Source organism: Canis lupus, chromosome 9, assembly GCF_011100685.1.
Source record: "Canis lupus familiaris isolate Mischka breed German Shepherd chromosome 9, alternate assembly UU_Cfam_GSD_1.0, whole genome shotgun sequence".
Classification (NCBI taxonomy): Eukaryota; Metazoa; Chordata; class Mammalia; order Carnivora; family Canidae; genus Canis; species Canis lupus.
Genome location: NC_049230.1, coordinates 12,871,415 through 12,894,723, shown reverse-complemented (window position 1 = coordinate 12,894,723; position 23,309 = coordinate 12,871,415). Strand labels below are relative to the sequence as shown.

General features: G+C 45.5%; 2 protein-coding genes across 3 annotated transcripts in view; one reads left to right on the top strand and one right to left on the bottom strand.

The window, feature by feature from the left end:
* Positions 1-2,765, bottom strand: part of PRKCA (protein kinase C alpha) — a 395,705-nt gene extending 392,940 nt beyond the window's left edge. Inside the window, exon 1 of one of the 2 annotated variants that reach the window (XM_038546804.1) lies at positions 2,550-2,765. In XM_038546804.1, coding sequence (XP_038402732.1) covers positions 2,550-2,722 — 173 coding nt within the window. In that variant the 5' untranslated portion in view covers positions 2,723-2,765. The remainder of the gene's footprint in view (positions 1-2,549) is intronic. The other variant, XM_038546805.1, reaches the window with a different exon arrangement.
* Positions 2,721-3,461, top strand: LOC119876678 (alanine and glycine-rich protein-like). Its single transcript, XM_038549495.1, has one exon. The coding sequence runs from the start codon at positions 2,721-2,723 to the stop codon at positions 3,459-3,461; it is 741 nt and encodes a 246-aa protein (XP_038405423.1).
* The last annotated feature ends 19,848 nt before the right edge of the window (positions 3,462-23,309 follow it).

Sequence of the window (23,309 nt, the reverse complement as noted above, 5' to 3'; positions counted from 1 at the left end):
TATTCAGAGTTGAACTATAGTGGTCAACAAATGAAGACTATGATTGAAGTGCTTTAATTTTATCCCTAAAGAAAGTGGAAAATCCTTTTTCTCCCCTAAACACAACTAAAAAGCATCTTCATTTGTTATGTATGTACTTAAAATAGGTGTCTAGAAACTGCCACAATGTACCACTCCACATTAAGTTCTGGTTCAAAAAGGAGCCAGATTTCACAAAATATTTTGTTGTTGTTGTTGCATTGGAAGTTATGATCTAATTTTTTAGAGCATCAGTAGTATTCCAAGCAAATACAGAGGCTATTTTGTTCTTGTAAATTACTTTGGCAGATTTACTCTGAGCAGAGAGTCCTACCACGGACATTACATTGTAAACACTGCTTCAACTAGGATGAACTGCATTAAAAGTCTTAGTCATAATCTCCTGCTTTACACAGCATTTTAAGTTGACAAAGCACTTCATAGATCTTTATATGTAACTTAGTCATCTCCCAGACATTTAAAGTATCAGCTCTTAATATTTAAAACAAACTCCTAGATTAAGGCCCTGTAGAAACAATGAAAAACAACTGAAGTTAATACCACTGGCTAGATAACCCTAGTGAATATTTTCTTGGAGCTTCCAAGTAGTTTCTAGGTTAGGTGGAGAAGTGTTACAGGAATTACTCAGGGAGGAAGCGGACAGGGAGACCTTATTTTCCGCTTCACATTACACCTGGTGACCTCAAGGGCCACAGCAGTTCACCAGGGGCTAATCCTTTAGGGCAACAGACAGTGGAAAGACATCAGCTTGCCTGGGTATGTATGCCGCAAGTCCCTTTCCTAATTCACCTACTTCCCTCAGAAGTAGTCAGCAGTCTCAGTGCTTTTATGGGATCCCTCAAATTGGCAGGAGAGCCTGAAGAACTCTCCTTGACTAGATGCAGTAACCTCCCGCTCTGACGCTCTAAGTACTTTTTAGATAGCCGTATCTACAGTTACTCGCTCCTTAGAGCACAACTGCTTCATACGCTGAGTACATAGTAGAAATCATTCATAGAGGTGGCTGTGCTTTTCCTAAAAGTACTTTTGAGATTTCTAAGAAAAGGGAAAAGCCCCTTATTAGCACTGCTATGTGTAGGAACTCTCCCTTAGAGATGCTTTCCCCCAGGTGTGATGGATTCAGATAGCCATCCATAAAGGAAAAGTATCTTAGTAGCACATCTGTAGGGCCTGTAGAGGGGATTTCCTCCAGCCGTGATAGGTTCGGATAATGCCATCCATAAAAGAAGAGTTAAGCACCTTATCAGCACAACTGCAGGACTCCTGATTCTTCCCCCTACCCCCACCCCCATCCCAGGATGATGAATTCAGACGCCATCCGTTGAGGAAAAAGTGTCTTATTAGCACCACGTTTGTGGAATCCACCCTTCAAGCTGCTCTCCCCCCAGGTGTGATGGATTCACACAGCCATCTCTAAGTGCTGCCTAGGGCTCCAACAAGATACGTGCCACACGGAGACTTACTGCCACCCCAGTGCAACCCCGACTTGGAGAGACAGGAGTTCAGGAACCCTTGCAATAGCTCCGACTTGGGGCGCTTTCTACCTACATTCCTGAACAGGAGATAGAAAAAGGCTGGATTCCTACCATCCTGGGGGGCGGGGGGGGGGGATTTGCTCACTGCCCAAACCGGAGCACCTGGGGTTCCCTCAACTTCGGCCTCCTAAACTTTGGGGGGGGGGGCGGTGTCTTGGAGGGAGGGAGGGTTGTCAAGGTTTTGAGAGTCCGTAAAAGCCATAAACTCTCACCAGAAAGAGGTATATACACAGCTCCGCCCAGCATCACAGGGCTCAGAGACCCCCCCACCCGGGGGGGGGGGGGCGCGTCCCTTTTCTCCGTCTCCTCCAAACCCCTGCGCCCACCAGCCAACACCGGCGTTCCCTGGAAACTCCGCGCCCGGACTCGGACACCTTAACGGTGGTTTCCTTAACTAGGGCCTCTGTCCTCATCCCCCGGGCTGCGGGTCTAATCTCGTGTTGACAGGGTCTATTTTAAATGAGTCCCTCTGCCCTTCAGCCCTTTGCCTGCCCGGTTTTACCTCCCCCTCCCCCTCCCCCTCCGCAAGCTCGCAACAGTTTGCTGCTGCCTCTCCCCGGGCTCACCCTCCAAAGTCCAGTCCCCCCGGTGCCCAGCAGGTACAAGCCACGGTAGGCAAGGACCCAGGGGTCCAGGGGAGCCCAGGCCCGCGGGGAAACACGCGCGCCCGCAAGCGCCCGGACCGGCTCGCCAGCAGCTCGGACCGCGCAGCGCAGCCGCCGCCGCTCCCCGGTTCCTCCGGGAAACTCTGCCCTTGGCTTCTCCCGTTCGCTCTCCCCTTTGCTCACAGCCAGCGAGCGGCGGGAGCGCCCGGGAGACCCGGGGTGGGGTGGGGGGGGGGGTGTGACCCGGCGGCCACCCCCCCGGGAGTCCCGCCCGCGAGTGTCCCCGGCGCGGGTTGGGACTCGGCCGGCTCCCCAAGTTCCCCGAGTGGGCGCGCCCCGAGCGAGGGTCCCCGGCACGGCGCGCACCTACCAGATGAAGTCGGTGCAGTGGCTGCAGAAGGTGGGCTGCTTGAAGAAGCGGGCGATGAATTTGTGGTCCTTCACCTCGTGCACGTTCTTCTGCCTCAGCGCCCCTTTGCGGGCGAAGCGGTTGGCCACGTCCTGAGACGCCGTGGAGTCGTTGGCCGGGAAAACGTCAGCCATGGTCCCCCCAACCACCTCTTGCCTCGGCCGGGGAGCGGGGGCGGGCGGGGGCGGGGCGGGGCGGCGGGCGACCCCGGGCTGGGCGGCGGCGGCAGCGGCGGCGGCCGCGGAGAGTCGGGCCGGAGCGGGCGCGGGAGCCGGAGCCGGAGCCGGAGCCGCTCGCGGGCTGGCGGGCTGGCGGGCTGGCCCCACGCGCACTGACAGCCGGGCGCCCGGCGCTCGCGCTTCCTACTCTCGGCGGCAGGGGCGGCCCGGAGCGGCGCCGCCCACCGCGCATGCCCGGAACGCCGGAGCGCGCGGGGGAGGGCGGGAGCGCGCGCGGGGGGGCCGGGAGCGCGCGGGGGAGGGCGGGAGAGCGGAGGGAGCGCGCGCGGGGGAGGGCGGGAGCGCGGAGGGAGCGCGCGCGGGGGGAGGGCGGGAGCGCGGAGGGAGCGCGCGCGGGGGGAGGGCGGGAGCGCGGAGGGAGCGCGCGGGGGAGGGCGGGAGCGCGGAGGGAGCGCGCGGGGGAGGGCGGGAGCGCGGAGGGAGCGCGCGCGGAGGGTCCGGGAGCGCGCGGGGGGGCGGGAGCGCGCGCGGAGGGTCCGGGAGCGCGCGGGGGAGGGCGGGAGCGCGGAGGGAGCGCGCGCGGGGGGAGCGCGGAGGGAGCGCGCGGGGGGGCCGGGAGCGCGCGGGCGCCTCCGCCGTCTGCTCGCAGCCCCGGGAGGGGGCGCGGCGGCCGGCCCGGGCCCGCCCGAGTTAGGGAGCGGAGGAGGACGCCGGGAGGGGCGGGCCGCTCTCCGCCGCCTCTTTCCCCTCGCCTTCCCTCCGCCCCTTCTTCCGCTCCTCCGGCTCTGTCCGCTGCGCTCCCCGGCTCCCTCCCAGCTCGTCCCTTCCCCTCCTGGCTCCCGGCCCCCCTCGCCCCGAGCGAGAAGTCCGACTCCCCGCGCCGCCCTCCGTCCCACCTGCTCGGACGCTCGCCCTTCCCCACCTTGCAGGACCCGTGGGCGCTCCTGGGCGCGATGCCCAAGCCCTATGCGCGCGCGCACACACACACCCCACCCCCCCAAAAAAATACTGCTTATGTATAACAGGAGCAAGAGCGTGTTTGTAAACCATCGCACACGGTCTCTACCACGTGCCTCTAACTGTGGAGCTGTTCTCCACCTGCACCTCGCAGAGACCTCTGAGGGGCACGTGGGATGGTTGGACGGACTTGTCCGAGCCTTCCATCCCGTTACTCGTTGGCTACCACAGTTACAACGGTGATTATCAGCCTTTCTTGATTTTACAAGTCCGGAACCTTAATTTAGAAATCATTTTGCAGCCTAAACTAATTACTGCGATACTGGCAGGTGCAGAGTGCAGCCAGAACACTTGTAAATTACCAAGTAAAACTGTTTGTGAAAGGATAGCTGGCATGGATCGGCGAAGGACGCACGTGGGGATGGACCAACTCAGCACTTGCTGAATATTTATTAGTTCTGCCCCGAGGATGCTAAAGTGCATAAGGGAAGCAACCATCCCCCAGCATCTCACGATTGTTTTACGATTGTCTTACCTCGTCGTCGGATGCACAAAACAAGGGCTGAAAGGACGTCAAGAAAAAGAACAGGTTGTTTAATCCTGCGAGAAGTTGGGGGGTGGGGGGGGAATAAAAGGAAAACAGTTTAAAGATATATGCCTTTTTAGGGCATATCACAAAGATCACATAGGCTACCATCTTTTAAGATTGCCTAATTGAACGCTTGATTCTAGAAATGGCCTTTATGTTTTAGCAAGTGTAAGCTATTGACTAGGCGTTAGTGGAGCCCGTTTACAATCTCTTGAGCCAATGTTGTTGGTGCGTAAAGAGACTGCACATGCTTGATACTCTGGTCAGAAATCTCACCAGCTCACCGGTCCCAGCAGCCGCTCTAGGCCAAGGAGGCAAAGAAGGAAGAGGGGAGGGAAGGAATGAAAAGCAGGGCATGTTGGGAAAATAGATCAAATTCTTGACAAAACATTAAGCACCCCAAGCCATGGTTGTTTATTATTATTTAATAATCGTAAATCTAATAAAGCGCAGTACAATGAAACACCCAATTCTTTCCTCTTTCCTCATAACCATCTTAAGAGTGGTCCTCACACATCTTATGAAGACATTCTATTTCCCCGAAGCTTTGACATAATGAGGGAAGAAAAACCTGGATTGCCGAATCTCTAAGCAAAGTAACAGGGAAGATGAGCTAAGTACTGAATGGGCCTTGGCAGTAGCCTGGTCATCTCCCAGGTGTGGAGTGGAGTGACTGTTCTCAGCAATGGGTAAACCAGATGGAGACGATAGATCTCTTTTCTTTCAGGTTGTGGCTCTGTTTTAATGCCTTGGTTATTACTGTTGTTCCTTGTGGGAATACAGAACATAATGAGAAGTTAGTTGACTGATAAGTGGCTAAGCTTCCGAGGTCATTTGCCTACGGCTTAGCACAGTTGTGGGGGCTGGGGGTGGAGATGCACCTGAAGCGGGATTCCCAAGCCCTACGACCCTGCCCCCAGCAAGGACTAATGGCAATGTGGGCCGCAGTTTGTCCCTGTAGCCCACCTGAGAAGTTTCCTTGGCAGCACTGAGTGGGACGGGATTGCAGAAAGGAGGAGAGGGAGTGGTCAGCCAGTCCGGGGCATTACTAATTATTTTAGAGTCAGCTGCTTCAAGGGCAAGATGTAGGAGGGAATGGTGGACTGAATATAGAGTTTGTCAGGACCCTCCTCTGTGAGCCCTGCCTTTCAGAAGTAAGCTTGAGACTCTTCAGAGAGGTGTTGCTTAGACCAGCAGGACCCAGAGGCTGGTGGCTGGGATCGAACAAAGTCAGGCCACTAAAATGATGATTCCAAACCAGAGTGGTTTACTTAAAAGCCAATAATCTTTACAATGCAACCTAAAACTTGTTGCTCTGTTTTTTTCAAAGGGGCCAGGCCATTATTATTATTTGACTAAACCTCTCTCCGCCTCTCCCTTCAGGGCCAGGCCTTCTGTACCCTTTCTATGATTTTTACATCATTAAAAAAATCTAGGAACTGGCTTTCAACAGGGTAGTTTAGAGTGGGAGGGAGCTTCAAGGCAACTGAGCAGAGAGAGGGATTGCTGGCAATGACCAGCTCCAGGTCCATTTGCACAAACTGAGCAATAAGAAATGGTTATGTATCTATATAAAGCTTGATTCTGAGAATCATAGTAACCGAGATAATTTAAAGATAAATTTAAAGACTCATGTTTTGCTCTCTGCACTTAATCCAAGGTTTAGGAGAGCTGAGATGCCTGGTGAAAAGTATAATTACTTACTCAGTGTTTAGAGTTGGGGTGAAGGGCAGGTCTCATGAAATGGGGAGAGGCTGTGGCTGTATAAGTTAGGGAGAAGGATAATATTTCATAGGGATCGGCGGGTCAGAAGTTGATACAAGGGCTGCCAGGTATGGTTGTATAAGCGGAAGGAGGAAGAAATACCTTTTACTGTGTCCTCTCTTTTAATTCAGAAAATCTGTTCCTAGTTTAAGAAAAATGGTGATTTTTTGAAAGGCCTGGAAACAACACCATAAGTTTCTAATTAGATGTATTAAAAGACGTCTGTGGGGATCCCTGGGTGGCGCAGCGGTTTAGCGCCTGCCTTGGGCCCAGGGCACGATCCTGGAGACCCGGGATTGAGTCCCACGTCAGGCTCCCGGTGCATGGAGCCTGCTTCTCTCTCTCTCTCTGTGTGACTATCATAAATAAATAAAAATTTTAAAAAAGAAGTCTGTAATCTCATAAATGGAAGAAGCAGGATGTAAAACGGTATTCAACGATTCTATTTTTTATTTCATTTTTTAAAGATTTTGTTATTTATTTGAGGTGAGGAGGGGCGGAGGGAGAAGGAGAGACTCCCAAGCAAACCCTACACCAAGCACAGAGCCCCACACGGGACTTGATCTCACAACCCTGAGATCAGGACCTGAACAAAATCAAGAGTCGGATGCTCGATGGCCTGAGCCACCCAGGTGCCCCAGGATCCCATTTTTTTTAATGTCCGTACATGTATGTACACTTACATCTATATGCACATAAGTATGCTTGTGAATGCATGCACATACACATATATAAAGGCGCATACAGCAAAATGTTCATTTAAATTACTATCTCCAATCGCTTCTCAGCCTTTTGGCTAAGATCAAGTGTAAATGACTATCTCTATATGGTGGGAATATGGATACTTTTCTGCCCTGGAACAGAAGCCTTTGGCCTAGGACTCATATTTTGAAAGGGCATCAGAAGCCATAATTTTCTAATGTTTTCCTCTAATCAAAAAGGCATTGACTATTTTAAGCACGGCAAGATTCATTGGCAGACTTTTGTTGTTGCATGGAGTAGAAACCTTACCAATGTGAATGTAACATATCTGAAAAGTCTGTTTTAAACCATTGGCCCTCACCTCTTCCTTAGCCCTAATCCACAGTGGGGAGTCGATCCTGAGTAGACTGACTGCCCAAGGAAGCTTCTTGGTGTCCAGTGTTTCACCTTTGCCCTCAAAATGTTTTTTCTCCACTTCCAGTTTTCTACAGTAACCATAGCACAAATCACATGGGGTTCGACCACAGCCCCAGCACTTACCGGTTTGTATAACTTGAACAAATTAACTTCTCCAAGTCTCTAGCTCTCCTTCTAAAAATGGAGCTATTCTTAACTAAGGATTTTCTTAAGAATTGAACCAGTTGGTGAGTACAAGTGTTTAGTCAAATCTAAAGTCTCATGTAAAAAACCAAGGTAGGATGGTCCTTCTTGGCTTTACCAAGTCTGCACTTTGGGGAAAGAGAGTTGAGAGCTCTCTTGTTCTAAGCCAGTTCTTCCTCCAAAACTGACAGATGTATTTCCTTCCACTCCCAGTGACTATGAGATGATGCATGGAAGGAGAAGAAAACGTATCTTATAGTTCACACTGCAAACATACACCGTTGCCCCCTCCCCCACCTTTAAGTTGCTTTTCAGCAAAGGTCATAGTGCCCAGATTCTTTGAAAATGCTGGTTGCAAGACAACCCAAGCAACTCTCATGACTTTCAATTCACTACTAATTGAAATGGGAGTGGGTACTTAAGAGTTATCTCGCTTTCCCACAGCTGGGGGGAAAAAATTATCTACCCACCTAAATGTGAAAATGAACCCATGAATCTAGCACCCAGATTCAACAATTATCAGTTCATGATGAATCCTGTTTCAGCCATTCCCTATCTCATATCTTTATCTCTAGATAATAAAACGTTGAGTCAAAGTAAAACATACCAAAACATCCATACTGAGAGGAAACTTTTAGGGCGATGGCCTTGTTCATTATTTGTTGGTTCCCTGGGTGTTCCTATATCAAAACTCACCAAATTATACACTTTAAATTTGTGTAGAGTTTATTGTGAATCATTTATACCTTAACAAAACTCTTGAAGCTTTAAAGGCTAAATAGCTAAGAACACTAAAATAAATAGACAAGCCAGAAGAAAATGGAGTAGAAAAACCAGTTGGCCCTCCCACATGGCATTGGGCTGCTCTTCCCCGGGGAGCTAAAACAAGCCCAGTCTGTCAGATAGAGGACAGTCCCGTTTTTGTCCATTCCAGTACTCACTGAGCTCCAACTCTTTGGCAAACACTTTGCTACACTCAGGAATACAAAATAAAGAAGATATGCCCCCTGCCCTCAGGGAGCTCAGTGTCCTTCTGCGGCAGCCCAAAAGGAGAGAGCTTCAGGGATCCCTGGGTGGCGCAGCGGTTTGGCGCCTGCCTTTGGCCCAGGGCGCGATCCTGGAGACCCGGGATCGAATCCCACGTCGGGCTCCCGGTGCATGGAGCCTGCTTCTCCCTCTGACTGTGTCTCTGCCTCATTCTCTCTCTCTCTCTCTGTGACTATCACAAATAAATAAAAATTAAAAAAAAAAAAAAAAAAAAAAGGAGAGAGCTTCAGCCCTGAAGTGGAATATCTTATAAAGAAGCTCGATCCAACAAGCAAAAGGAAGTGAAGTTAAAATGAAAAGAATGTCATTTATCTTTCAAGTCCCTCAAAGGGAAGTAAACAAAACGCAATTCATAACCAACCCCCAACCAGACTTTACGACCCCTCTTACACTCATGGTAACCTCCCATATTCTCAGTAGCCTCCTCAGATATGCCCTCACCCCCCAATAATAGTTGCTCCCTTACCCACAGCTAGATCAGCTTTTAATTCCTCTCTTTGTCTTTGTTATTTCTTGTACCCTTTATATATTTATTTTTGGACAAAACCTCTCTCGACCTCTCCCTTCAGGGCCAGGCCTTCTGTACCCTTTCTATGATTTTTACATCATTAAAAAAAATCTAGGAACTGGCTTTCAACAGGGTAGTTTAGAGTGGGAGGGAGCTTCAAGGTAACTGAGCAGAGAGAGGGATTACTGGTAATGACCAGCTCCAGGTCCATTTGCACAACAATGAAGGCTAGGTCCTGGAATATTAATATATTGTACTGTATGTTTGCTATACATTGCTACAGTGGTGGGCACAACAGATATAATACCTGCCTCTGTGTAATTTACATTCTATTTGTGCTTTGAGTGAGAGAAGGAAGTTTGGGGACACTTCTCCCTGACAAAATTTAACTCCTCACATATGCTCACTTCTATTTTTATGACAGCCATCATTTAATGCATAACTACCTTCAAAACATTGATCTCGTTTTAGTTTGGATGTTTTATGCTGTACACAGTACACAGTAATGGAGTAAAAATAGCACCCCTCCTACCAATTGGCATAGGGCAAAGATTCAAGCAGAAGTTGGAGAAGCATCTCAAAAGGTATGTCCATTAAAGTTTGTACAGGTGGATCAGTAAGTGGAGTAGAAGCCAGTCTCTCCTGGGGTGAATCTTTCACAAGATTCAGTGCAGTGGTGACAGCCTGGTTCTCTCAAATGCACACTTACTACCTTTTTTTTTTTTTTTTTTTTTTTTTTTTACAAACTCTACAATTTGCAATTGTATCTGTGTTGGCATGGCCTTGGAACTAGAACGGTGACTCCACCCAAAGCCTTGGAATCTATTCAAATGTCATTCCACTTTCTATACAAAGTGCAGCTCTAACAAGTAGGAAGAATAAGGAAAGTATTTAGAAACAAAATTTATAGGGGCACCTGGATGGCTCAAGTCAGTTAAGTGGTTGCCTTCAGCTCAGGTCATGATCCCAAGGTCCTGGGATCCAGTCCTGCACCATGTTCCCTGCTCAGTGGGGAGCCTGCTTCTCCCTCTCCCTCTGTTGTTCTCCCTGCTTGTGTTCTCTTTGTCAAATAAATAAATAAAGTCTCTAAAAAAAATTATTTACAAATACTGATCGGGCATGGATAACATGCTTGGGCACTGTTTCAGATAATGGGGATGAAGTAAGGACAGAACAGACAGTTTCAGTGGAAAGATAGAAGAAAAAAATAGAAACAGAAGGATGAGATTATACAATACTCCTGCAAACAGGAGTGAAAGAAGTGGAGGAGGGTGGTCAATGAGCTATAAGTATAGTTGATAGGTGTTGGGGAAGAAGAAATTTTCCTCTGGTCACTTGGGTTCAAAGTTTAGAGCATGTGATTTAAATTGACAAAAGACAGATTAACAGGAGAAAAGACCCAAGTTTATTCATGTACCTATGCAGAGGCACACAGGAAAATGTTATTCAAAGGGGTCATTAGAATATGGGGCTTCAAAGTCTTAATAGGGGCAGAAAGGCCACTTATGCAAAAAATAACCTTTAGGAAGGATAAAAGGGCCTTTAGGAGAATGGATGGGAAATACGGTATTTTTGTGACAGTATCTGTTTAGGTGATTTCTTATCCCTGTGACTTCATCTTCATGGATAAAAGTTATGAAACTCCCAAGGAGAGGATTTGTGACAGTTGAGTTCTTTTGGAAGGCTCTGTTTCTAGGCAGATAAGGAGAATGGAGTTTGTGGCAGAGCGGTTCTGAAAAAAGGGCTCAACTCTATAGGCAGTCATGAGAAAAGTCACCCTTGGTGTCATAGTTGTGGATTTCACTCACTTTTGGAATGTCTGGCAACAGACTAGCTAAGTGAGAAGGGAATCTTACATTGCAGGTACAGTATAAATGTCTTCTATTCAGAGGGCAAATGTTCTTTACACCAAGGGGATCTAGACTCACCTTGATAGATGATAAAATACATTAAACCTGCAACATTTGGGGCCACCTGAGTAGCCCAGTCAGTTGAATGTCTGACTCTTGATTTTGGCTTACGTTGTGATCTCAGAGTTGTGACATGAGTCCAGTGTCAGGTTCTGTACTCAGTAGGGGAGTCTGCTTGAGATTCCCTCTTTCCCTCTCCCCCTCCCCCCCAACTTACTCTCTCTCTCTCAAATCAATAAATAAATCTTAAAAAACCTGCAGCATTTGTATGATCGAGTTGATCTTAGTAACAAACTGTATACTTATATTTGAGAGAACTTGACATATGAGGGCTTTTGACAGATTTACTTTGTGATTCTAATTTAAAATGTGCAACTGAGTAATGGATTTAGACTGTGATTTTAAGTTGAAATCATACTGCCTTTATCAGCAGCAGTAAAACATTTAAGGGAATTTTAACATTCATCAATTTTATAAGTTTAATCCCTTTGTTTTATAAAACTTAAATGGTAAGTCTTAAAGAGGAACCTGTGTTTGCCAGATGATTGGTTCTTTTTCTATGGTTTGTTAGGGTTTCCTTCAAGCATCTCTAAAGTGATTTGTAAATAAAAGAGTAAGATATTATAAATTGAACTTAAAAGCTTAAGGAGGAACTAATTTTTAAAACTATGACATTAGTAAATTCAACATAAAGGTTAATGATATGTTCTGAGTGTTTTTCTGAGCAAAGGAGTGACAAAAGTGACCCTCAGGGACACAAAAACCCATGTTGACAGTGTTACATTACAAAATTCAACCAAGTCTAATTTGAAGATCTAATCAGCTTTATCATTTTTTTAAAGACTTTATTTATTTATTCATGAGAGATACAGAGAGGCAGAGACATAGGCAGAGGGAGAAGCAGGCTCCCCACAGGGAGCCTGATGCGGGACTCAATCCCAGGACCCCAGGATCGCAACCTGAGCCAAAGACACTCAACCACAGAGCCACCTTATACTCAGTTTTATGTGGAGATTTTTATATTCTGCCCTTTTACAAGGGTCTAGGAACAGTGGGAACCCTAAGTTTCATAGCTGGGGTACTGGGTGCATAGACATTTTGAAGGGTGCATGAGTTCCTTTCCCCCAAAAATATCAAACATATATTGAAAGGGGATTGGACTAAAAGTTGTCAAATTTAGATTTGTTACCTTTGAAACTTGGCACTTCCCTTAGAGCTTGGGTGTCAGGGATCAAAAAATGATTTGAACTAAATATATATATATATATATATATATATATATATATGAAGAGATCTCAATATATATATTTCTATATATAGATATATTTTATATATATTTCTCCATATAGATATAGATATAGATATCTATATGGAGAAATGAAGGTCTAACATTGAAAAAGAATCTGGCCTACAAATTGCTCCATAGCCTTAGAAAACAATGTTGGTGGAATTTCAAAGGAGTGAATTAATCTAACACAGAAAGCATACCCTTTGATGCCAGCTGTTCTCATACAGAAACAGTGACATTCAGGGAAGATCTGCTGAGGCACAGTCAGACAATGGCATTCCCTTGCCCATTTGACCAATGAAATATAAATGCTATATTTACAAACACTGTCTCTAATAAATACCTGTAGTTAACACTACATCATTTAGCTCTCTATAGCTAACCTAAACAGACTTGGTAACTTATAAAGTTTAGCAAGAGAGAAATGACTATAAAAAAAAATCACTTAACATTTATTGGGGCCATAATGATATCCCAGGAACTATTTTAAGCTTTTTAAAAAAAGATTTTATTTCTTTATTAGAGAGAGAGAATGAGCGGGGGGGTAGGGGCAGAGGGAAAAGCTGGCTCTCTGTGGAGCAGGGAGCCCTATGTGGGACTCAGTCCCAGGATACTGGGATCATGACCTGAGCCGAAGGCAGACACAGCCACAGAGCCACCCAGGCACCTCTATTTTAAGCCTTTAAGGCAAGTGTTAGCTTATTCAACCTCACATCATAGGAGTTGGTATTAATATTTTCCCCCCTTAACCTATGAGGAGTAAAGGAGTGCTGAGACAGGAAGAGGTGAATGTACATAGCCAAGATCATACAACTAGGAATTAGTAGAGCTGAGAGATTTGAATCCTGGCAGCTGGAGCCACAGCCTGTATCCTAAACCCATCCACTCACCTGTCCACCATATACAATGATGGTGCTGGTGACATCAGCATTTTGCATGTCAACTCCATGTCTTGACAAGAGGAATTCTCCCAAGTTGGTTCTCTCAGGGGTAGCACAGGATTTTTATTTTATTTTTTTTCCAGTTTAGGAAATCTTTTGGTGAGGAACTAAAGCTACGGCTGACAGAATGTAAATATTGAAAGAGTCGGAGAGAAGCCAGTCTTCCATCTAGTGGTGTGAGAATGATTTGTAGCAGTTGAACACAGAGCTTCCTTAACATAGCTCAAAGGAGGAACAAACAGGCAAAACAAATATTTCAACCCCTCCATCGGAGTCACCACCTCTTTTGTTGGGGTATTTTCCTTTGACACATGTGTAATTTACCTCAGAGCGATGGGACTCAGCAAAGATGGTGCAAACGAACACAAACTCCAATGCTTGATACTTCTTGATTCTTCTGCAACTATGGCGACCTTAACCTAGGCGCCTAGGCAGCCGAGAATCATTAATAAAGAATCATTTGGGGATCCCTGGGTGGCGCAGCGGTTTGGCACCTGCCTTTGGCCCAGGGCGCGATCCTGGAGACCCGGGATCGAATCCCACATCAGGCTCCCGGTGCATGGAGCCTGCTTCTCCCTCTGCCTGTGTCTCTGCCTCTCTCTCTCTCTGTAACTATCATAAATAAATAAAAATTTAAAAAAAAAAAAAAAAAAAAAAAAAAAAAAAGAATCATTTGGTTTTGCAAGCTGAGAACTAAAGACATGAATACATTTTGGGGATGGTGAGCTCTCCTGGGTTTGTCATAGCCTGTGCTTTCCATCATGCACCTGGAAGGATGTTGTTTGCTGTTGTTTGCAATCATGTAGCGTATGGATAGAATATGGTAAAGAAAGGTGACGTTATGGAGACTATCAAAGCAGGATAGCAACAAATGAGGAATGGTTTGTGGCTTTTATTGCTTTTCTTCTGCAGTTTCTTAAACTCATACTAGCAAAGTCACTAAAAATGATAAAGATGTCTTAAACTCAAGAGAATCTCCAGTCCTACAAAGGAGACTCAAAACAGATACACCTAGTTTTATACCATAGATGTGAGTAAAGTGTAGCAAATGAACTCTGCTACTGCTCTAAGGAGTTAGATGTCTGACCATCATGACAAAAATACCTCTACAAAGAGTGTCTGTTGGACTTTGGGTGAATAAAGGTAACCAGGCAGGCCTTGGGCATGTCACTGGCATGGTCAAGTTTGTCTCCATTTCCTTCTTTCCTGACTCAGCAGTGTTAGAACCTCCCCTCACCTACCAAGTAGTTCCTGTCTTCCTGTGCCCTGTCTTCTCTGTCTTTGTCCCCGTAGCCCTCTGAGCTCCTCCCCAGCATACTGGGATAATTATCCTTTCCTCTTTAGTCTCCCCACCAGCAAGCTTTATAAAATCCTTTCTTTTACCTTCCCACTTTCTGGCCTAGCATCTAGCACATTCCAGCTCCATGCATTCCATATCCAATAAATATTCCTGGAGTGCCCACTGTGTTTAAGCACCAGAGATACAGCAGTTACTAAAATAAAGTCCCTCTTCTGATGGAGCTTCCATTCTCATGCCCTAGGCTGAACTGAACCATTAGAACCCCAAATACAACCTGGCCCCACCCTTCTCACTTTGACCCAAGCGATTCGTCTCTAACTTCCTCAGTTGATCTTATTTGCATTTTAAATCTTTTTTGTCCATCTGTGGGTTGTCTTTCTGGCTTTTTTAGATAAATTTGCATGATCAGGAAAATAGGAGTGGTCTTCTGGACTCTCATTCTAGATTTGATAGGGGCCATGGAAGTACATCCTACTTTTGGTGCCTATGAAATGGAAAATCATCAGAAGGAGAGGCTAATCAACCTCTCCCTCTTTCTCCAGTCTTTTACTCCCTGTCTCTGCCAGGAGGCTGATTCCTGGGGAGCATCTGGTTTCTGAAGGATGTTGTCCAATCTCTACCTTTTTTGTGCCCAAGGATGTAGACTCTAAAACCTGTCCTTCCTATCAGAGCCACAGATGGTTTTGCTGCCCTCCTGCCCTGTCCTGTTCTCTCCTGAACCCTTATTGCTCTTCCTCCATCCTGCTGCCTCATCCTCTCATGTCCCTCTAATCTCAAATGTACCCAGTTGCCTCAGGGATGGCCCTCTTGTGCCCTATTATCTCAAGCACGGTAGGCAAAGTCCATGGCCTGTAGCTTGTGATGCTACTCAAACAAATTGCTGGGTCCTCGGAATCAGAAATGAAAGCTAAGGTTCCAGGGCACCTGGGTGGCTCAGTGGTTGAGTGTCTGCCTTCGGCTCAGGTTGTGATTCCAGGGTCCTGGGATTGAGTCCCGTGTCAGGCTCCCTACATGGAGCCTGTTTCTCTCCCTGCCTGTGTCTCTTGGGAATAAATAAACAAAATCTTTAAAAAAAAAAAAAAAAAAAAAGAAGCAGCAGCAGCAGCAGCTAAGGTTCCTATCTTCAAGGAGCTCAGGGTCAACTTGAACTTGTTTTATCCAATGACTGATGATCTTTGAAAAATGCTCTGACTTTACTTCTAACGGGTCATCCACAACAACGACCTTTTACACTTGAATTTTATGTTCTTCTGATTCCCAACTCAAATAATTAGTCATCTTTAGACACATACTAGGGTAAATATGAAGAGCTCTTATCTGAAGAAGTTCTTTATGGAATAAAAAAAAGGAGTTAGTAAGAAATTCATTCACAATGCATATAATTTATCCTTTCATAAAGTTGAATTTTCACACATAAGGTCTCCTACAAAAGTATAACCATACCCATTTCTACCCACCCCCAGTGTCTAAAAAATGTTAAATTATTGGACTGAACTATCAAACACCAACAAGTATTTTTTAAAAGAGTCCTGGTGGTTCAGTTGGTTTAAATGTCCGACTCTTTTTTAAATTTATTTTTAAAAGATTTTATTTATTCATGAGAGAGCGGCAGAGACACAGGCAGAGGGAGAAGCAGGGTCCATGCAGGAAGCCCAACATGGGACTTGATCCTGGGTCTTCAGGATCCCGGGTCTCCAGGATCACGGCCTGGGCTAAAGGCAGCGCTAAACTGCTGAGCCCCCCGGGCTGCCCTAAATGTCTGACTCTTGATTTCAGCTCAGGTCATGATCTCAGGGTTGTAAGATCGAGCCCCGCCTCAGGCTCCACATTCATTCAACGTGGAGTCCACTTGGATCGTCTTTCTCCCTCTCCTTCTGCCCTTCCCCCTGCTCATTCTCTCTCTCACTCTCAAATAAATAAACAAAATCTTAAAAACAAATAAAAAGAGTCCTTCGGCAGTATAAAATGGCCTAACAATCACCAGTTTGCCTCCTGCTGCTTCATGTAGAGAAATAAATAAATATGTGTATTTTAAGGAAGGGTGTGCAGATTATGGAGAGAGCCTCTCTTGTCGCTCTTTCTTGATGCTACAGTCGCATGGCCTGCAGGGACAGGTGAGCTGGATTCCTATTTATTGGAAAAGATGCCATGTGGGTTTCGGCTGCAGCTGCCTGAGGTGCCGGAGCCCTATGCATCTAGGCAGAACCAAGCAGGGGTTCCAAATTAATGAATCTCTGAACTGGAAAAAAAAAATCTTCACTTACAAATGAGGATGCTGGTGCTGGAGGTTCTTAAAGCAGAGAGCTAAAGGTAATGTGAGTTTTCCTGAAACATCCAGCTAATCACAGCCAAAAATGTTTTCCCTCAAATTTTCAGGAAGATGTCTTATCTTTCCCCTTCACCCTTCCTCAGGTGCATGTGACAATGAGAACCAGCCAGAACAGCTCAGAAGTTAGGATCAAAACCTGAAACCCTCCCATCGGTATTTCTCTCTCTTAGTGATCTCAACAACTGAGGTTCTTTGTGAATTTACAGCAGGCATGTCAGCTTGAAAGAAATGGCAGTGATACGTTTCTAGTGAATCTGTACAAAGAGGGTGAGTTTCTCAAAAACAACCTCTACTTGTGCCCCCTCCTTTGTGGGGCTGTTCTTTTTTCATCTGAACTACTGTTTGTTTGTTTGTTTTTTTTTTTTTAAAGAAAGCTCAGATAGGCACATGGTAAAATACAAATATTAGGGAACTGTTTTTCTCTCCACTGCCTCCTCCCTGCCCGTCCCCCAGAGGTAACCTCTGTATATACTTGCCTTTTAAAGAAAAATATTCTTGTTGCACAACACAGTGTCTTGATCCAAGTTTTTAAAAAGTGAAAGACAAAATGCCTCAGATAGCCTCCATCATTGCTGGGCCCAATCCAAATATCAACAAATTGGTTCCACCAGACGTTTGGAATTAAAAGGTTAACAGGCACCGTAGCTTAGGATATCTTTTTCTAACTATATCCAATAATTTCTTTGCATGTTTACTCAGCCTTAGAAGAAATCAATAAATGTTTTTTGGTCAAATAGGTTGTTTTTGGCTCACTAAGGGGCTCTTAAATGAGAAAATCATAAATAAGCATATAATCACCACTTTTTGCCTCTTTTACCACAGAAAATATATTCTGAGGCAGGTTTCCACAAATAAAAGAGCCTTAACGAATGATCAGAAATGTAACCTGGCCTGGAGGGAGGGAGGGACACACACACACACACACACACACACACACACGTAGATGTTCCTGGAAAGGCATCCAGTGGATTTGTTCCAGATCTTTTATTACTGCTGATAATCCAAGTAGGGGCCAAAACCCTCTTTGACTTTTTATGAGAAGGATTGGGGCAGTAACAGTAGAAAATGTCTATGTTTATTTGAAAACTCTGTCAATGTCAAGTTGTTATGAAAGTTGATACTGTTTTGTCTCTGGTCTGAGAGATTCTGTAAGCCTTGGCATGTGCCCCCAACTGTGGCTCATCATCACTTTGCTCACAGGTCAAGGGCTCCTGGAGGGGGCTGGCTGAGCAGTTGGCGGCTTGTTGCCTGCTTAGGCTCACAAAAAAGAAAAATCTAGACAGTCAGCCAAAGCTTGGATGCCTCAAGCTCATTCTTCTGAGGAATTCTACTGGAAGGCCAATGGCACTTGATAGCAAGACAGATCAGGACTTTATTAAAAACAACAACAACAAACAAACAGGAATTCCGTGTCTATTTTGTGAGTTTATACTCAAATAAGTAATTATATTTCTGTAACTCCCTGATAGCACTTCAAGGATCTTCTGAAAAATAATGGAGAGAAATGAGAGTTTGGGAGGCAAATAGAGCCAGATGTAACTCCTAGGGGCAGTCTATTTAGCTGTTTGACCTTGATAGATTATTTGACCTCTGTGAGTCTTAATTTCCTGCTCCATAAAGTGAGAATAGTAGCAGACATCCCCACTGAAGCTATTGGGAGAACTTCGTGGGATAACGGACATGAGGTTCCAAGCCCAGTATCTGGCACATAGTAGGTGCTTAAAAATGTAAGTACCCTACTTAAGATATATATTAGGGATGGGAGAAAGAAAGGATCATTAAGGAAGAATAAAAAGAAGACAAGGAGGGCAGCCCAGTTGGCTCAGCAGTTTAGTGCCGGCTTCAGCCCAGGGCCTGATACTGGAGACCTGGGATTGAGTCTGGCGTCAGGCTCCCTGCATGGAGCCTGCTTGTGTCTCTGCCTCTCTCTCTCTCTCTCTCTCTCTCTCTCTCTCTCTCTGTGTGTGTGTGTGTGTGTGTGTGTGTGTGTGTCTCATAGTAAATAAATAAATAAAATCTTAAGAAAAAGAAGACAAGGAAAGGCAAATCAAGGACAAGCAGAGGAAGACGAAGTAAGTAATAGAAACCTTTTTGTGATGGAGAAAATATGTGTGCTGCGTGCTGGGCTGGTACCTATTGCAGGCCTCCCCTCCTCCCTCCTGCAGTTCAGCCTTTAGCCATTTCATTGCTCATTAGCACCTGCTCTGAGAAGAAGAAAGAGTAGCTGAAGCCCCAATCAGTCAATTTTGCTGTTAGCAAGTCTTATCAAGATTGAATTGGGAGCAGAAAAGATGCAGTCAAAATAAAGGTTAGGGATCTTGTATATTTCTATTCTCCCTCTCTCTCCCTCTCCTCTTTACTCAACTATCTCTGCTGAGACATCTAGGTCCTATATCTTTTCTTCCTCATCCTTGCTCATTATCTAACCCTTGTCCTGTGTCTTCCACCCCCGCCCCCCCCAACCCAGCACTCTACCAACCTCTCCCTGTCAAAGGTCATTGGTGACCTCTTGGTTGCCAAATTGTATGGCCTTCTCTTAGTCTCTGTGATATCTGCATGGCTGACTTAAAACTCAATGTTCCTATAACTAACTATGCCCCTAGTGTCTGAGAATACTAGCTGTCTACCCCAACCCATTGGCCCCTTCTTCCATGCTAGCCTATTCTGGAGGCATGATGCTCATCTAGAATACCACAGCCTCCTTGGCCGCTAGAATGTCCAGTAAGATGTAAGCAGGGTTATCCACAGGGAAGGGGAACTTGGAGGGTCATCACCCAAGTCTTCTGGTGGCTTGAACAAAACCCTGACTATAGCTTGCTTTTCCATCCAGCCTTGGGAGACCTGAGATCAATAAGGAAACATTTCCCTAGGACCTATAAGAATTCAAGTCTGGTGAAATTCTCCCCCTTCCCTCACATGGGTATGGAGTAAGTGTGATTGGGTTGAGGAGGTGCCCTACTATACTTTTGGGGCTCCTGAGAAGGAAAATGGAAAAATCCATTTGGGAGAGGAGGGTTTCTATGTGATGTATTGGGGATGATTCTTGGTTATCCTTCCTGGTGGTAGGGTGACATATCCAGAGATTAGAGAGCTGCAGGGGTAGAGGAGGAAAGGCTGAAGTAGAGAGGCCCCACCCTCAGTACAAGGAAAAATCAGTCTGGAAAGGAAGACCTTTTAGCTAAAGGAGAATAGAAATGCCGGGGTCCTTGCTTGTGCTCAGAGAGTCTGAAGAGGGCTTGGAGGGTGGGGTGCTCAGTGGAAGCCCCTGCATGGTCCAGTCAGCCTGAAATCTCAGCCAGGGGATAGGACTCTGGCTCCTGGAGGGGAGAAGCTGAAGCAGGGTGGGGGCAGGCGGCATGGGAATGACTGTGCAGCTAGAAGAGCCAATCAGGAAAGTATTGGTAAGATGTGAAGAGGTCACAGGGGAATAATCAGAGTGGGGGCCCTTGAGCCCCAGTGAGTCACTATGGCACAGTATACACCCCTTGCTGGTCTTGTTTTCTTAGTGACACATCTTCCTGATACATTGTGGTCACTCTACTGGCTAGTCTGGAAATTTGTGCCAGCTTACTTAGTCATCTACTGGAAAGACTGTCTTAGGCATTTAAGATCTCTGAAGGATAATCTATAATGTAATGGGGAAGTACATAGGAGTCAGGTATATCCCTGTGGCTTGGGGCAAATTCTATTTCTCTCTTGAGCCTTAGTTTTTGCAACTATGAAACGGTAATCATAAAGCATACCTATAAGCTTTATTGTAAGGATTAACTGAGGTCATATATTTAAAGCACCGGATCTTAAGTTCAGCCACCTGAAAAGTGTTAATCTTGTTAAATTTTTATTAAAATTTTTTAAATTAATAAAAGTTTTTTAATCTCATTGAAATGGGCTCTAATTCCAGAGTTTTTTTTTTCTTTTTCTTTTTTTTTTAATTTAGGTTTTTTGTTTTTGTTTTTGTTTTTGTTTTGAAAGAGAGAAAGAGTACATGCATGTATGCAAGCACCTGTGCAGGAGTGGAGGGATGGAGGGGCAGAGGGAGAGGAGAGAGAGAACCCAAGCAGGCTCCATACTGAGTTCAGCACAGAGCCTGAAGCAGGGCTCGACCCCATGACCATGAGGTGAAACCAAGAGTTGGGCGCTTAACCCACTGAGCCACCCAGGTGCTCCCTACCTCCAGAGTTTCTGATTTAATAGGTCCAACTGGGGCGTGATAATTTGCATTTGGAACAAATTTCTAGGTGATACTTCTATTGCTGGTCCTGGTCCCACAATTTGAGAACTACTGTTTTAAAGTATTTAGGCTTGGGGCGCCTGCGTGGCTCAGTCAGTTAAGCATCCAACTCTTGATTTCAGTTCAGGTCATGATCTCAGGGTTGTGAAATGGAGCCCCTCATCAGGCTCTGTGCTCAGTGGGGAATCTGCTGGACATTCTCTCTCTCTCTGTCTTTCTCCCTCTGTCTCTCTCTCTCTCTCAAACAAATAGATAAATCTTAAAAAAAATAAAGTATTTGGGCTCTAAGACTTAGACATGAATTTAATGGGTTCCTTTTCTTCCATCCATGCAATGAGCAGCTCTAAAACAAGGTTTAGGCTTTTGAATAGTTTCTTTGTATAGATACAATTAACAGTTGCTCCATACTTCAGATATCAGCCTGATTTATGAGAAAATAGCCCTAAAAATAGCAATAGATAGTAGTCTCTCTAGAGATAACAGTAACACTGCTAACATTTGTGTAGACCCTTCACAAATATAATTTAATTTGATCGTTACCAAAGCCTCATTTTGTTGATGAGGACAATGAGGCTGAGAGAGGTTGAGGGACTTGGTCAAGCTCACACAACTGGAAAATTTAGAGTTTGCACTCATTCTGAGGTCTTCTGACCCCTAGGCTTATATTCTTTCCATCAAACACTACTAACTTCATTGTTGTTGTTGTTGTTGTTGTTATAACCTAGTGTGAAGGTGGGTTTTCTCCCACTATGGTCATATATCTGTAATGAGGTGTCTGATTCACTGCAGAGTCCATACATTGAATGACTTTATCACCCACAATCCCCAGATGGCTTTTTAGTATTTGTTCATGAGGCCTGCTCACTTTTAACCAAGGAATAAGCTAAAGAAGCTCGTTACATGAGAAGTGCTAAAGTGTCTTGGCCTTTCCTCCTCAAAAGAGATACTCCCTACCCCGTAGTACTACACTGGAGGTGATGCGTTGTCTGAGAACAAGAATTCTTGTTCCCTGCAAGGACCTTCTAGCCAGACTAAGAATCAAATTGTCATGAGACAGATGAACAGCAGAAAATAAAATTGATGGTGTTGGTACAGGAAACCCATAGACATGGAAATTCCAAAAACAGGCAAAATAAAGTATATCTGTCATTCTGAACTAAGGAGAGGGGGTATAGGCCTGGGTCTTCGAAGGGAAGGAATGCAATCTTCAGGAAGAAAGAAAAAGAGTAAATGTTTGGTAAACAGATGTTGATGGGACCGGTCAGACTGAATGAGACACAGAGGACTTTGATCGAATAGGCCTTCTAGGTGCCTCTTTATCTACCTAGTTCATATGATAATGTAGTTATCTATGGTGATATCTCTCTTCCTGGAGCAGATCCTCCAGGTAAATTCTTGTGAGGCATTGAGGGGGAGGTAAAGAGTTTCTCCCGAATCTGCTGGGTTTTGATTGCTTTTCAACTCGAAATAGTCTTCATACCAATGAGGCCCATTTTGGGGGCAGACTCCCCCTTCCTTGACACCTACGATGTTAAGGATGAAAAGAACCACATTCAACCAAAAGATTGCTGAAAAGCAAATGGAAATTGTACTCTATCCAGGGAAAAGGAGAGTCAACCACCTTTCAGTGATGGGAAGTTCATAAGGCTGAAAAAGAAGCATCTGGCTTCATTTGCAATGGGATATGGAGCCAAAAAGACACTCTCACTTCAATGCAATTAGGGAATTACAGTTTTGCTGTGAGCAGCACTGTAGGAATGACTGATGATGTGAAAGAAGACAGCCGCTGGAACCAGATGAAGTCGGCTGCCAGTCTGGGACCCTCCACTTCCTGGACAACCCAGGGCAAATTCCCAACCTCTGACAGCACCTATACTCTTTTTTTTTTTTTTTTTTAATTTTTATTTATGTATGATAGTCACACAGAAAGAGAGAGAGAGAGAGAGAGGCAGAGACATAGGCAAAGGGAGAAACAGGCTCCATGCACCGGGAGCTCGACGTGGGATTCGACCCCGGGTCTCCAGGATCGTGCCCTGGGCCAAAGGCAGGTGCCAAACCGTTGCGCCACCCAGGGATCCCAGCACCTATCTCTTGGGGCTGTTGTGGAAATAAAATAGGTCCCTGTTAACACAGTATACGCCAACATGCTAGTTCTCTTCCTCTACACACTGGGATCCCCTTAAAGGGGGACAGCTGTCTTTTTTGGGTAGTGGCGCTATTTTATTTCTCCTACCTTATAACCAGCATACCCTTCTTATCTGGGGATGAGTCCTGGGACCGCAGGACCTGTCACCCTTTAAGGAAGGTGAAAGGGCCACGTATTCTTTCCCCCTGATCCCTAAGGAGCAAGTGTGTAAATGGGTTTTGCCAATGATG